The following is a 15,474-nucleotide window of genomic DNA, read 5'->3' on the forward strand; positions in this document are numbered from 1 at the left end:
CATTCCTCAGTTCATTCCCATCTAGCTCTTGCTCCCATTTTCTGTGAAAACAGCTCACCAATGACTTCCATGCCACTCAATCTAATAGATGTCCTCCAGTCCCCATCTTGACCTCTTGGTGGCATTAAATATTATGAATCAGTCCCTTTCTGAAACATTATCTTCTCTTGACTCACCCAACACATCTCCTGATGTTCTTCCTACCTCTCTGATGATTCCTTCTCTTGCTTTGGAAGATTACACTCCTTTACCCAGCCTTTAAATATCGCCATTCCTCAATGTTCTATCTAAACTCCTCTTTCAAACCTGTATTTAAGCATGAAGTGATTCTGTCCACATCCACAGTTCAGTTATCATGTATACAGATTAATCACAAATTTTTTATCTCTAGCCCTATATACCAACTTGCCACCATGGCATGCCCATTGAACTAAAGCAAATTTATTAACCAAATGCATCTTTAACATCAAATTATCTGTATGACATTGTAGATGTAAAGAATTATGTTATCATCCTTGTCTTCAAGGAGCTTATAGTCTAAAAATGCAGAGACAGGCCTTGTAATGTAATGGGTAAAGTCATGGGCTTGGAATCCTGGACAACTGGGTTCAAATCATGGCTCTACCACTAGTAGTGAGATGACCTTGAGTAAGTTATTTAGCATCTGTGGGCCTTAGTTTCCCCTTCTATAAAATAGGGGTGACAAATCTTTCCTCACATTGCTGTTGCAAAAATGAAATGGAATCATATAAGTTAAAGCACTCAGTGGTGGGGGCAAAGCAAACTCTCTCTCTTACTGTAGTATTTATTATAGTAACAGTAGGCAGATGCTAGCATACAGAGTAGTGTATGCCAGTGCCAAGACAGCTCTATAAACACTAAGTGTGGGACAGATCCTAAGGAAGGAGACCTGTGAGCTGGGACGGTCAGGCAAGACATCCTAGAGGTGGCTGGCCTGGAGTGGAGGCTGAGTGAAAATTCTGATTAAAAACAAACTTTGATAAAGAAGCCACGTGCCGAGGTAGAAATAGTAAAGGATTTGTGGTAAGAAAATAGGAATTTAAATTGGCTCTACCTCTGAATGGCTGTAATTTTAGATGAGTTCATTTTTAAACTCAGCTTGCTTCATGTGTAAATTGTGGACAGTGGTATCTGTCCTAACCACCTTATATGGTTGTCAATAACAGATGTGAAAATATTTGTTGACCAGTAAAATATGGTATAAATGTCAGGCATTTATTGAATCCATGGACCTTAGTGCAGGGCGTGACCTTTAGAATTGGAAACATGTAAGTCTGAATCCAAGGTCACACTTATTAGCTGTGCCCTTGAGCAAGGCACTTGATCTCTGAGCTCTAGTTTTCTCTAGAAAAGTGGAAACAGAATTCCTTGCCTCATTACAGTGTTTTACGGATAAAATGAGTTACTGTTCATTTGTGAGGGCCGACTACCAGCCCAGCAGGATGCAGCACCATGAGCTGTACAGCTGGTCCCCAGTGGGCACTCATTCAGTGGTAACTTTCATCAAAGCCAGATTGATTGCTTTTGGATTCTGTGTATTTAGCACATACATAAATAATGTGTGGTGAATCCTTATTTCAGATCCCACGTTAGACCTGGATATTCAAGAACTAGCCAGTCTTACTACAGGCGGAGGAGATTTGGAGAATTTTGAAAGACTATTTTCAAAGTTAAAAGAAATGAAAGGTAATCGGATCCATTGTGTCTAACAGATTCCCATATTGATGCTCCTCTATTTTATATAGTAGGATTTTACTTTGTAACTGCTGATTGCATTCCATGCTCTGGCCTCATCTGAGAAACTTGGGTACTGGGGGACTGTGCCATCCTCTGTTGGTAAAAATTTCCTTGGGAAAATTTTCCTCTTTCTTCATTCTTCTTCCTCTTACTTTCCCTCTTCTCTTGCCTGTCTCTGTTCTTTCAGTGTGTCTCATTAACATGGAATCAGTAAGATCCCTACCAATTTACTCACATCATTCTCATCTGGAAAATTTGGAAGACTTAAACTTCCTAACAGCTATAATGACTACACCATAAACATGTCTGCGAAAACCATTTTCCATCTTCTAGTGTTAGAACATCCATGCATTCCAGATTGTCCTGTACTATTAGATGACTTTCTTAAGATATATTTTCCCCCTAGATAAGGCTGCGACGCTTCCTCACGAGCAAAGAAAGTTGCATGCAGAAAAGGTGAGAAAATCAGTCAGGTATTTATTGAGTACAGCAGTTCCAGTGCTATAAGAATGGTATATCACACTTGTTTACTTTTAAAGTATCTTACTGTGAACTTTTTGTTGGATATTAACTTATAACTAATTGAATATTTACCCAGTAGTAATATAGTTGCTGCAGTCAAACCAAGATTTTCCAATGTATGTTGAGTGACATGGAACATTGAGACTCAGGATGTTTGTCTTCTTAGCTGTTAGGCTGGAAAACGTTTAGTTATTTTGTTTGGTTTGGTTTGGTTATTACCAACACAACATGTTCTTGGCAGGAAATGGATATGGTTTATGGTATTCCATTGTATGAATGTGTCATAATTTATTTATCCAGTTCCCTTTTGGACATTTAGGTCATGTGCCTTTTTTTCTTCTGTAGTGAAGCTGTGTGTATCCTTATACATCACCTGTGTAAACAGCTCTGATTATATCCTCAGTATAAGGTCTAGGAGTAGAAGTCATGGGTCAGGGTGTTCAGGGGGTTTTGATAGATGTTGCCAGAGTGCTGGAGGGCAGGGTGTAGAATTTTGAGTCTTAATCAGTTCTGTGTATAACATATGAAACAAGCTGAAATTCAGTTGTTGCCTACAGTTTGTTGCTTGCTTCTCTCCACAGGTGGCCAAAGCTTTCTGGATGGCAATTGGGGGAGACAGAGATGAAATTGAAGGCCTTTCATCTGATGAAGAACACTAAATTATTCATGCTAGGGTTTGACTAACAAAGACCCTAGCTCTCTCTACCTGAGATACTTCCCTACTCGACCCAGTCATCTTTTGCTGAACTCCCCATCGTCATGTTGGCCACCTGACTTGTTTATAGGTTCCCATGAATTTTAGTTTTTAGTAGGGGGTAAAGCAGAAATCTCTTCTCCCTCAGAATATTGTAAGGGAGTGAGAATGACAATAAGGAGTGAGAAATTCTCAAATACACTTTTTTGCTCTAGGAACAGGAGTGGAATGAGGCTCAAAGGCCTGTGTGATATGCCCAAGTTAAAGAAGAAGAACCACCAAGCCATTCCTAGTCAGTCTTTTAAGCAGCATTCCCCGCGTTCACACTTGATCACTGCAGATCGGGAGCTTGTGCCACCTTTCCTGGGTCCTGGATTTTTTTTCTGTCAAGGAACTTGCTGCTCTGAGGTTTGATGCTTTTGATGGGAGGAAAGATTTAATTTGTGCTGTAGTATAGACTATGTGCCAAAGCCACTGGCCCTCAGGTTAGGCTCTAGCTAAAAAAAAAAAAAATAAATAAAAAAAAAAAGCATCTGGGCATTTCATTTGAAATATAGTATCTGAGCTCATGCTAGAAAGTATTGAGAAACCATTGTGAATTTTGACTGTAATAAATGATTCAAGGGTTTCCCACTCTGGTAGGGATAAAATAAACCCTTCTCTACCAAGTTGTGGGTCTGTTGGTATGTGTGTGTAAGAGGGAGAGAAGCTTAAGGAATTCCCTCTATAGGCCACTGAAACGGTATGATCATATCCTGAGATTTTTGCATTAGTGTTACCGTGGAGAAAGTTTTCTTTCTTAGAGTTCGCTACTTGAAATGGCAGAGCTGTGTTGTCACAACTCTTACCCTCAAAACAAGGCAAGTTTCCTTTTCTCTTTCTGAAAGCCAGAAATCACTGCCAAAATAGTAACCCTAAGGAGTGGGTGTGGTGGGAAAGGATATGAAATGTTAGGCAGTGAATCCCTGAGTACCTTGTGTTACTTCCAGGGCTGGGTGGGTCAGCTCCAGGGGAACTGATCACCAAGGGGCAAGTTTCCAGAGGAAGAGTGGGAAATACAGCAAATGTAATCCTTATTTCTGTTTCCGTAGGCACTTCATAATGCATGTCATGAGCCTTCACCGTGGTAGTCACTGCCATGGCTTTAAACTGGCTCAGGGCACATGGCCTGAGAACTGCTGCTGGCCTAGTGTGGGTAGGAACCTCTTAGGTCACCAGCAGAAACAAGTTTCAGACACCTTTGTGCAACACCTTCTAAGCACTGCAGAACCTGACAGATGGCAGAATGACTGGAACGCTCCAGGTTCCGGACCAGGGCGACTTCAGGAGGGAAGGTTTCAGTGATTGGAGCCATTCCAGGGAACATTGGAGGCTATCTTGCTTGATACTGTTTTTCTTTTTCTTTCCTTTTTCTTTTCACTGTCCTGAAGGTCTTTGAGACTGTAGTTTACCATCGTTCCATCAGTGTTTCTTTGAGGTGACCGCATCAGCCATTGACTGGGAATATAAGGGAAGCTGGCTCTGGGGTTGCAAGATGAGAGGTGGAACATGTTTTTCTTAAAACATGAAAGGTTTTAGAAAATACATTAGGTCACGTGGTTAGGGAAAACAGACTAGAAAAGGCTGTGAACTTGATTTTGTGGATTAAACAAAGCCAGGTGATTAAAATGTGATTTATTTATAAAGTCTGCTTACGTGTATTTTTATGATTTTGTTGGGGTTTTGGTGGGGGGAAGCCTTCCTTTATTGGATTAGGCATAAAACAGCAGATAATCTAAGAGTCTGTCAAACTCACTCTTTTAGAATCCACCATTTATATGTATAATATATCAAGTCATGTTTTTAAGATCTCAGCTATCTGGGGATATTGGCCCCTTCTAGGGGAGATGTGAGATTAAAGTGTCCAGTGGTATCTACTAAAGGCCCATTTTAAGAAGAGTGATCATGAGTTAATAGTGTAATAAAAATTGCATTCTATCTAAAGTGACCTATGTACATGCCACCATAAGTTATAATGGACTGTCCATCTGGGATTTAAAACAAGAACCTCGGCTTTTTTTTTTTTCTTAAACATTTTTCTATTTGTGTAACATCATGTCTGGCACATAGTGGGCACTTAAAGCTGGTTTGGACTTGCATTCAATAGTTTTGATGAACATGATCCTAAAGTTTTTAAGGTCCATGAGTGTTGGGAGGTAGGGAGAGACAAGAATAAACTTTTTATTTCCCTGAGAAAATCATATGTAATAATTTTAGAGTGATGAAGACATAGATATTTTTATAATTTTAAGATACGTTATCTTGCCAGAATATGAGAAGATTGACAGAACCAGTTTGCTTGCTCTCTATTTATAGAACTTGGCCACATCGAATTCAGAGAAGCCGGAGATTCAGGGACGCTAGACTTAGACGGCTGAGTAATATGGGATGTGGTTCAAGGACCATAGAGCGTGTCAAGCCATTACTGCAAACTACTTATAACAAAGGAAATGAGATCTATTGCTAACTTCGTGTTCCCACCATGGAGAGGTGAGGATAAACATTCCCTTAACCTTGGGTCAGTCTCTTGACAATGGCCATCGAGAGAGCACATGGAGTGCCCCTTGCCCTGCCTTGGCCTGCCGTGGAAAAACAGTCTTTGAAGAATCACTGTCTAAGGGTAAGATGAGAGCTCCCTGAACTATTCTGAGCTGGAGTGTTTGCTGATACAAAGCTAAATTTAGCCAGCATGTGTCCAGTGTGGTCAGAGGTTTGATTCATTGAATGTCCTGACCGATGGAGACTGAGAATGCTGGATGAGTTAAGAGCTGCCTTTCACCCCCGACCCAAAAAACTTTAAAATAGGCAAGACATTTTAGCTACAGCATTCTATCATTAAATACCCATCTCATAGAGGACTGTAGGTGGACAATGTGTGAAAAATAAGGTCAAGTGTACCCCCTTAGTACAAGATTTAAAAACAACACCCTAACAATAACTTGCCCATAATTTGTATGTTCCTAAAAGCATCATGCTGACAGTGCAGGGAAAAGTTCTAGTTTTGATTTAGATTCCACTTGAGGTTAGTTTAGTGATCCATTCTTGCCCCTTTGGCATGTAAGCTCTTGCAGAAAGAGTCTCAGACGTTTTCTAAGTTTTATATTTTGGGCATTTGGGGCATTACCTATGCCTGTTATTAACATCACCAGCCTTACTCTTAATGTAGGTGTCTTTGTCAGAGTTAAGTGTGTGTTACAGTTTCTCTAGTATAGGAAGTATCTTTCTCGATTCTGAGGTGTTCCTTTGATTTGCAGAATGAAGAATTGAAAAGAGAGGGCTTTCCTGGTGGCACAGTGGTTGAGAGTCCGCCTGCCGATGCAGGGGACACAGGTTCGTGCCCCGGTCCGGGAAGATCCCACATGCCGCGGAGCGGCTGGGCCCGTGAGCCATGGCCACTGAGCCTGCACGTCTGGAGCCTGTGCTCCGCAACGGGAGAGGCCACGGCAGTGAGAGGCCCGCGTACCGCAAAAAAAAAAAAAAAAAAAGAAGAATTGAAAAGAGGTGATAGCAACAGCATGATCTTTTGTTTGAACACTACTGAGCCCTGGTCCAGCTCTAAATGATGTGCTGTTCTACTTTGTTTCCTGTTGGAAAAGTATTGATTCAAAACCTGGACCTAATGGTTATAACTAACTGCATCTTTAGAACACAGTTTTGGGAAGAAGACTTTTTTTCCTCTAAAATCCTTTTTTATCTGTATGTTGATAGGCTCAGATACGTGATCCTCACAGCTATAAATCGCGAGGCATAAATGGGTCACAGAAAGCCTCCCCGGTTCTCTCCTGTGAAGCATGTGACCAACCACTGCCTCTCCCTTTTCTCTTATACACCAGGTGGCTTTAATGCTACAAAATGTAGGCTGAGTGAGGCCTGGGGTAGGAACTTTATGGAAACAGCAGCATAATTTAGAAGAGAAGAGTCTGTTCCTTTGAAGCCCAAGGACATGGTCTGCATCAATCCTGTTGTTCCAGGAAATCTCAGGAAGTCATTAATGGTGTTAGAAGGCCTCAGACTTGAAGTTAAGGACGAGCAACTGCAACCTGTTCCTTTATCCTGGTGAGAGCTGAAACGAGGACTCAGTGCAGCCAACACTGGCTGGGACCCTTTTTGGTGACAGACGGTGCTGGCTGTGGCCGAGCCTGCAGACTTGGGTAAGGACGCGGGTTCTCTTCCCTAGCAGCTCATTGTCTAACTCAGGTGGGAGAAGGGGGCGAGCAAAGTGAGGCTACAAAAGGTCGAATGCTGGACAGTATGTGAAGAGTGCTGTGTCCAGCCTTAATTGCTGTGGAAGGAGAGAGCTGAGTGGGTTGGGAAGAGCATGATGTGCATCTTGGAGCAGTGGTTCTCAATCATGAGCCCATGTCAGAATCACCTAGAGGGCCCCACCCCAGGATTTCTGATTCAGGAGGTCTGGGGTGGGGCCTGGGAATGTGGGTTTCTAACTTTCCAGGTGATACTGATGCTGCTGACCAGAGACCACACTTTGAGACCCATTGACTTTGAGGAAGTGATGCTTGACTTGAGCGTTTTGGGATAAGAATTTGGGCAGATACGTGGGTGAAGGCTGCAAAATTCTCAGTGGAAGCTATGGCAAGAACAAAGGTATGGAGATAAGAAAGCAAGGGGTTATGTTGGGGAAACCCCAGTAGTCCAACTAGAGAAATGGTGGTAGATAAGGATGGAGTGATGCTGAGAACCTTGGAATTCCGCTTTGTGCCTTACTTGGGAGGTAATCAAGGAACCAGCAGGTTTCGAGTAGAAGACATGTAACTGTAATTAATTCCAGGAAAATCTGGCAGCAGGATTAGCCAATACCAATTGATTACCAGTCTGTCTGGAGAGCTGTGTTGAGAAGGATTCTGAAGCTGAGAACGGACCCAGCACTGTGATGAGTGGTTTTTGCATGGATAGAGAACTAGTGAAAGGTGGTAATTTTCCCCTGTACTTGCCATCCCTGGACTAGGGGGAGACAAATTAGGAGAATATTGGAATAGCTGTGATAATCAGGAACTTTATTTTGGTGGTATTCCTTCAACCATACATAAGGACTTGTATAGGACAGCACAGTGAAAATGGATGGAAAAGACATTGCTAAGGTAGAATCTACTAGATACAGGCACCAATTTATTCACTGAATTCAGCAAAAATCTGTGGTGGCCAAAAGAAGCTGAGGATACAAGAATAAGATATAGACCCTGCTCTCAAGGAAGAGTCACAAAAGGCTTCCTTTCTGAAGTGAGTCTCAGAGCATTAGGGAAGGTTAGGCCGGTGAATTGGTGGTGTCAGGCGGGGTGGGAGAAGCAGGGTGTAGACTGGTGTGATACATGAGGAACTGCACTTAACACGACGCTGGGTTGCAGGGGTGAGGCAGCGAGCTGTGAGAACTGGACAGGGGCCAGGTGGTAAGGGTCACGTGGCCCATGTTAAAGGCCTTAGAATTTGTGCTGTGGACTCTGGGGCCGTCTAAGGTCAGGGAGGTCACTGGGGGCAGTGTGGATGGTGCATTTATGGGAAAGTAGGCTGGAGGCTCGGAGAGTGGTTAGGAAGCCATGCAGTTGTCCAGGTGACAGAGGGCCTGGAGTACAGGGCCGAGAGAGCGGAGGGACAGGGCTGGTCGGATGTGGGGCGTGAGGGAGTGGTGGACGACTGTGACTTTGTGGCCATGGGCTGGGTAAAGGATTGTGATAAAGCGGGGCTGAAGGCCAGGAGAGGGCGATGGTTCAGTAAGGGCAAGGATGACTTCCGGTTTTTAAACTGAGTTTTGAGGTACTTGTGGCACCTCCACGTACCAACAGCCAGTAGGCTGTTGGATATGAGTCTGAAGCTGGGGATTGATGTCTGGGCTAGAAATACTGATTTGGGAGTCCTTAGCATTTATGTGGCTTGAAATCACACAGGTAGATGAGCTCTCGGGGAGGAATGTCAAGAGTACATACACTGGTCTGTGGACACCCCCATGGAAGGGGGAGGTGCAGGCCTGAGAAAAAGAGGAGAGCGGACATTCAGGGCCTTCCCAAAAGGGAGGCTGGGTCAACGGGCAGCTGCAGAGGTGGGAGGTGGGGGGGAGCAAGGAAAAGAAAAGCATCGAGCTGCTCAGGACTTGGAGAAGGTGGGGCAGCAGGGGGCTCCCCATAAACACAGTCAGGAAAGGGAGCTTGCTTGGGCAAGGCGGGAGATGATTCAGTTTGGGGGAGTTGTTTTGGATCGCGTTTCACAGGCAGCTGGAATTTAAAGTCGTGGTGCTCAAGGAACAGGTTGATTTAGAGGTAGGGATGTGAGAGTCATTTGCTGAGAGATTGACTAGATGAAACCTTGGGGAAAGTAGTTTAGGGGCGGGAGGCTAGAACTGGCCAAATAACAACGAAGGTAGGGAGGCCAAACCTATAGGCACGTGGGTGCCATTCCTGGGAAATCTGCCTCCCTCCTGGTACAGCATGTGTGGACTCCGGTGAGGTCCTGGGAGGGAAGGCTGCTGTAGAAGTGGCCCAGCTAGAGAATTACTCCAGCCCCCTTCCGCCTCCCCCAAATTGTTTATTCATTTTAATCATCCTGTTTCTTAATCCACATCAGCTGGGGTCAGTGTAAGATTCAACCATGGAAAACAATTTTGAAGTCTCTCTCTCCTTGGGTGTTTGGAATTTCACAGGAGGTAAGTCATGTGAGCTGGAGAGTGTGGAAAACCTGCTTCTTTCGGAACCTGAAACCTACCTCCATTGCCTGTGGCAAGATTAATCCGGTGGCGTCCACTACTTGCCAAAGGCTCTCAAATACAAGGGAAATGACCGCGAAGTAACAACGCGGAGACAGCGTTGCTGGGACTTGTGCAGCGCTGGGAGACGTGCCAACTGGGAGACGTGCCAACTGGGAGACTTGACACCTTCACGTGCCTGACCCGGAGGCTCCCGCTATTCCTGCAGGACTGGCTGGCACTGCGTGTTACCCTTGGGTGAGTGAATGAGGGCGGCGGGGCTGTGGCAGAATGGGACCTGGTATATCCTTAGTCAAAGTGCACTTGGGCTTGGAGACACTTTTCTCTGGAGCCGCCGGGGCCCTTTAACCTCTCCTCTCCACCCAGACATGGCAGTGAGAATGAGAGCGAGCTTCTGGCCCAGCAGCTTTTCAATGAAAAGTTTATTAGAAGGGCACTTACAGGGGAGAGAGGAGGAGAGAGAGGACAGTTCTTTAACAAGAGGGGTACAATGTTTAAACAGGTGCTCTGCTCTTAAAAGTTAGAAAAATCTAAAACACTATACATACATACATGCTTTTTACAAAGGTATTAAAAGGTCAGGCTGGCTGAGAAGGGAAGGTAATCAACATCCTCTGTGTTCTTTTTCCCCCACCCAAATGCACACCCAAACAGCAGTCCTGCCCAGAACAGCCTAGTTGCAACAGCAGCACTGAGGGTGAATGAAGGCTTCCTGGAGGAAGATGGCTCCATCCCTCTGTACAGTTCTCACCCCTAGGAAGGGAGAGGGGCTTGGTTCAGAGGCCCCCCCATGTAAGGGCCTGTATTTGACTCCGACCTTCCTGTGTCCCTTGCTGCCACATGGGGAGCCAGCCTGGGTCGGTCGTTCCAGGTGCTGAGCCCAAAAGCCACTGCACCCTCTACCAGCGTTTGGAACTGGCTGTGCCTTGTCTCCTCCTAGCCACTGTCCTTGGGAGGAGAGCCTTTTCCAACTTTCTTCAAAAAATTAAATAGTCATCTGTCTTGAATGGTTTTAAGAAATTATTACATAAATATAAAAACACCAGAATGCTTGAGTGTACATTACTTAAGCATAAAAAAAAAATTACAGGATCACTTGAGAGAATTTCTCAATCCAGTTTACACAATACGCGAGTTTTTGCATGTGATCGCTGTTTCTGAAAGGTTGCCCATAGAGCAAGTCATTTCCCCACTCTTCCATCAGAGATGCCTTATCTTCATTTTTGATCCATACATTTTTCTGCTTTCCCACCCACTTGCGGAGTGGCTGATACTCCTGAAAGACTGTTACTTGAAGGGGTTCTAGAAGGGAACATCTATGCCACACAAAGGAAAATGGTACAACTTAGCTGTATTGAGGTTTTGGGAAAAACTCCCAACTCTGCCACTTAGTCACACAGTAAGACACAGGGCCCAGAACCAAACTCAAGCCCTCTCTTGCTACTGGTAACCCCCTTGGTAAACAGTCCCCTGAGCAGTCTGCAGATTCCTGTCCCTCCCTTCTCCTTTTAAGGACTACAGAGAATGGCCTAATGTGAGCTCTAAAGTAAACTCTCACCCCGCAGAGGCCCCCACAGAGCCTCAGAAATGGCAGCTTGGGGCTGAGAATGAAATCAGATACCTGCCATCTCCCCAAGCTACTCACATCCATGCATGACATGCACACGTTACTTAAAGAAAACCTTTTTCTGCGGTGTGAGTAAAAGCATTTAGCCCTGGAATACGTCCAAACTTTAGGAAGCCAGAGGGAGATGGAGAAAAACAAACTAAGCACAAGATACGTGCTACAGCTCATTCCAATACATTAACAATGATTTAAAAAAATAATCACCATGGTAAATAAAAAAATAAAGCACAGACAACGTAAGGACAATGGAAAAGTCTGCCAGCAGCCTTGCCCTCATGTCTGTTCTTCCTAAGAGTCCAAGTCCCCGCTCCTGACTCTGGGCTTGTCTCAGAATGTCAGATCTGCAGCCTGCCAGGAAGGTGGCCAGCAGAGACGACTAGCCAGCACAGGCCTGTAACCCGAACCGCTGGGGCGGCTACCTACTTGCGCTGGAAGGCTCCAAGTACTAAATAAAGTTAGAAGGGGGAGGGAGTGGGAGGAGAGGAAAGGGAATACAAGTTGGCTCCTGAGGGAGGTGCTGAGGCCAGGATCTAGGGCCCCGCGCTATAGCTACTCTCAGGTCAGTGTCAGCACAAGCCGCAAGGTGAAGGTGGCCTGGCGGGGAGCCTGGGGCGGGGGAACAAGGCACGTTGTGCAGCCTGGACAACGGCACTGAAAAGGGTCTCCAACAGCCACCGTCACCCCCCAGAACTGCCCTGATTTCCTCCTGCCCCTTTCAGTTGTCCTTTAAGTTTTTCAATGTATAAATGCCTTCAGGAAATAGAATTTTAAAACTATTTTTATGACTTGAAGGACACTAATATTATACGTGCCTCAAAGCCACCTACGCAGCCTCTATGGTGGGAATGAAACCAGATCCTAACCTCTGGGTACAACCAAATTTCTTTTCAGTGGTGCTGAAGGTGGGCTTTCCTACTTTTTCCTCACTTATCCTCCTCCAGCAGTCGTCTCTAAAGAAAAAGGGCCAAGTAAGTAGCTTTCGGAAAAACACAAAATTAAAACTTCATGCCTCCTAGAAGTAGCCTTTAGCTTTGAGCACTGAGAGTTCTAAGACACCATCCAAATGCAGCCAGATGTGACCAACAAGATCACCCAAATTGGGCTGTACCTGAAGCCAGTTCCCAAGTACCTGGAGGACAGCTGTGCACCGTAGGAAGCCCTCATAGGAGATCACGTTAGCAGGTGGAGAACGTGGGCCCTCAGAGACTGCTCCCCATGGCTTTTAGAGGGGGGCACCACAATGGCTTCAACCAAGGCCAAAATGGAATAAGAAGTCATGAGTCTCAGACCTGACCGGGAGCAGGAACACACATCCAGGAGGTTCAGATGATTTCCTGTATCTAAAAGAAGCAGTCCACCATCATTTCATACCAGGCACGAACTTCAGACTTGCAGTATCTGGCCCCATCAGGTGGAGTGAGGGACTACACACTGTCTCCGGCTCTGTGTCGACAGTCCTGCACGAAGACCAGTCCAGGTCTGGCAAGGTACTCTTGTCTCTTCGTGTGTCCTCTGGAGGCTTGGCAAGCAGCTCTCCTACCTGGAAACTTCAGGGCTGGAGCTTCAGAGGCCTAGGATCCTGCAAGTGAGGCACCCAGGAAGCCCCCAACATCTCCACATAGCATCAGAAATGTCATCACATTTGAGGTTTATACCTGCCAAAAGTGTACACTTTCTTCGCTTCACCTGCAATTAAGACAGGACTTCCATAGGAAATCCCTTTATTTTTCCTGGTAGAAATCCATGCAAAAATATGGGTTAAGTCATTTCATACAAAAACAGCAGCAAAGTATAAAGTACCAATTGCAAGTGGCAATTCCATCTGCTGTATTCTGCAAAAGGCCAGTAGAAGAGGGCTTTTTTTTTCCAGTTGAAATAACTTATAGTAGTTTTCTCACTAATTGCCACTGGGAGCAGTACTTATTACACATTATAACTGCTAGAGTTGTCACTGATGATCCTCTACTGTGAGCTAGATAATCTCATATCCCAGGGGAAAGATGACAGACCTCTTTGCACCAAACCTGCGATTTTCAAAGGTGTAAAAATTTTAATAGCCCTTTCATTTGCTTTTGTGTTGGTCTGAGATCTTTCCCTCCTGGTGAATTTGCTTCTGTTAATTTCAGCTTCCGAAAGTACTGGCAGGTGTCTTCTCAGCAAAACCTGGAAAAGCTTCACTTTGGGGGAGAAGTTGCTGGGTCCCCCTCTGGTTTCCCAATCAACGTGCCAACCCAGGGTTTGTTGTTTTTTTTTTTTTTAATATAAAACAAAGGTTTAAAAGAGCATACGATAAAATTCATTTAATTAACACAACTGACTACATCAGCCAATATAGCCGAATGCTTGAGAAAGCGGAGCGAGCTCTTACAGGTGACCGGAGACCCACGCACCGTGGTGGTGCTGCCTCAGCCTGAACACCATCACGGACAACTGCCTCCTGCTTCCTGGGAACACTTCACATAATTCAAATCTCTTTGAGATTAATGTGATGCTACAAACTATACGTTTCCTACGTGCTGAGCCTCAGCAGATCCTTCCAACTGCTGAAAATGCAGATAACTTAAAGAGTGTTTTTAAAGAAGAGGTGTCACCACCTTTTCCCACCGGTCCCTGTGTGCTCAGTTCTGGACACACTCGCTCACACCAATCAGTATGCTCCCCGAGGGGTGGAGACAGACAAGACCCCTCCCCACCCCAAGTCAATTCAGCCCCCAGGGTGCAAGGTCTGCCACTACTGGGGTTCAGGAATGCTCACTGGAAGAGGAGGGCTGGGCCTGAGGTGCGCTCATACCCCTGCCTGCTGGCTTCTCCCTGCCTCAAGAGTGCCCAAGGCGAATTCCACACTCAGTCCTGACCACAGGGCCGTTTCCTGTTGGGCAGTGACACCTCAGTTTGCTGTCATTAAAAGAAAAGGGCGCTGGGGGAGGGGGCAGGTGGTAAAATACTACCTGTTTGCTCAAGCCACCAGAGCAGAAGCCATTTCTTGCCCTTCACACCAGGGCCAAAGGGCAAATGTGTTCAGCAGACACAGCTGTTGATAAAAATCCATCTCTGGGTTTGCTTTCATGTTCTGTAAAACAGGCTGGTGCCACTTTGGTTGAGGGAGAAAAATTTCTTCTTCTTTGACAACAGTGATTTGAGTTCTGATTTCTCCACCTCCTACATGGCCATTTTCCCCAAGCCCACCCTCCCCACCCTCCCCCTTCACACCCAATGTCTCTAAGACACACTGGAGCAGCGGATGCTTGGGGAGCCCATCTGGGTGAGGACCTTGTCAAGCCACTGCAAAGGCCCATTCAGGTGCAGCTCGATCCAGCAGGGGGTGCTGGTCACGGTCTGTCTCCTGCAAGACATTGGGAAAGGGGTGGGTTGGGGGATGTTAAGAATGTCCAGAAGCACACACATACATGTCAGAATGCCTTTTCCTGCTTTGGTGACAGGCTTCTTCCCAGAGCCAGAGATACGGACTGCCTTGCTAGACCCTGTCCTGGAGGAGGTGCCACTAACTTGCTGAAACTGCCGGGCCAAACTCCAAGCAGGAAGGGCTTTGAGTAAATCAGGTTCTCTTGCACCAGGGAAGGAGGTGGCCCCCTTAAAGAGAAACACGTAAGGCAAATTCCAGGGTACCCCAGAGGCCCCCCGGTTGCCTTGATGGGCTCCTGATGGAGAACCTCAGCCAGAGCAAAGGTCTCTCTGGTCCCCCTGTCCGGAGAGGGCACCTGAGCTCCCCTGCATTCAGCCCCGACCCACCACCAGCAGGCCGCGATGACGTGCGTCTGCCTGATTGAGGGGTGTTTCTTACAAAGCGCCGACAGAGTCCACATGCTGTCCGTCCCCAATGTGCTGATACAATTCCCATCTATGGCCTTATTTTGGAAAATCTTACGAGCAGAGTGAGCCATGGAACAATTACTGGAAAAAACCAAGGCACACCACACGTTTCTTTTCCCCAAAGCACTTTGTCTAAATTCGGGCTGGTTGATGACGCAGCTTGCAGGCAAGCTCCCAAAGGCCTCCACTGAGCAAAGGCTATCTGCTTAGGTTGGAGGCGCTGGTGCCAGCTGGAGGTGAGAGGCCTGGGCCCTGCTTTCAGCCACCTCACAGGAAGGGGTGAAACCTTACTCT

The 15,474-nt window shown here is 45.8% G+C and overlaps 2 protein-coding genes across 5 annotated transcripts in view; one reads left to right on the forward strand and one right to left on the reverse strand.

The window, feature by feature from the left end:
• AAGAB (alpha and gamma adaptin binding protein) overlaps positions 1-15,474 on the forward strand; it is a 97,352-nt gene that overhangs the window by 78,274 nt on the left and 3,604 nt on the right. For 2 of the 3 annotated variants that reach the window (XM_059059558.2, XM_059059557.2), the window contains exons 8-10: positions 1,603-1,707; positions 2,165-2,214; positions 2,862-4,659. In XM_059059558.2, coding sequence (XP_058915541.1) covers positions 1,603-1,707; positions 2,165-2,214; positions 2,862-2,939 — 233 coding nt within the window. In that variant the 3' untranslated portion in view covers positions 2,940-4,659. Of the gene's footprint in view, positions 1-1,602; positions 1,708-2,164; positions 2,215-2,861; positions 4,660-5,329; positions 6,515-6,846; positions 7,165-7,463; positions 7,616-9,659; positions 9,960-15,474 lie in introns of those variants that run through there. The other variant, XR_010839778.1, reaches the window with a different exon arrangement.
• Positions 10,128-15,474, reverse strand: part of SMAD3 (SMAD family member 3) — a 120,694-nt gene continuing 115,347 nt past the window's right edge. For both annotated transcript variants that reach the window (XM_059059552.2, XM_067029607.1), the window contains exon 9: positions 10,128-14,692. In XM_059059552.2, coding sequence (XP_058915535.1) covers positions 14,569-14,692 — 124 coding nt within the window. In that variant the 3' untranslated portion in view covers positions 10,128-14,568. The remainder of the gene's footprint in view (positions 14,693-15,474) is intronic.

This window comes from Kogia breviceps, chromosome 3 (genome assembly GCF_026419965.1).
Source record: "Kogia breviceps isolate mKogBre1 chromosome 3, mKogBre1 haplotype 1, whole genome shotgun sequence".
NCBI lineage: Eukaryota > Metazoa > Chordata > Mammalia > Artiodactyla > Physeteridae > Kogia > Kogia breviceps.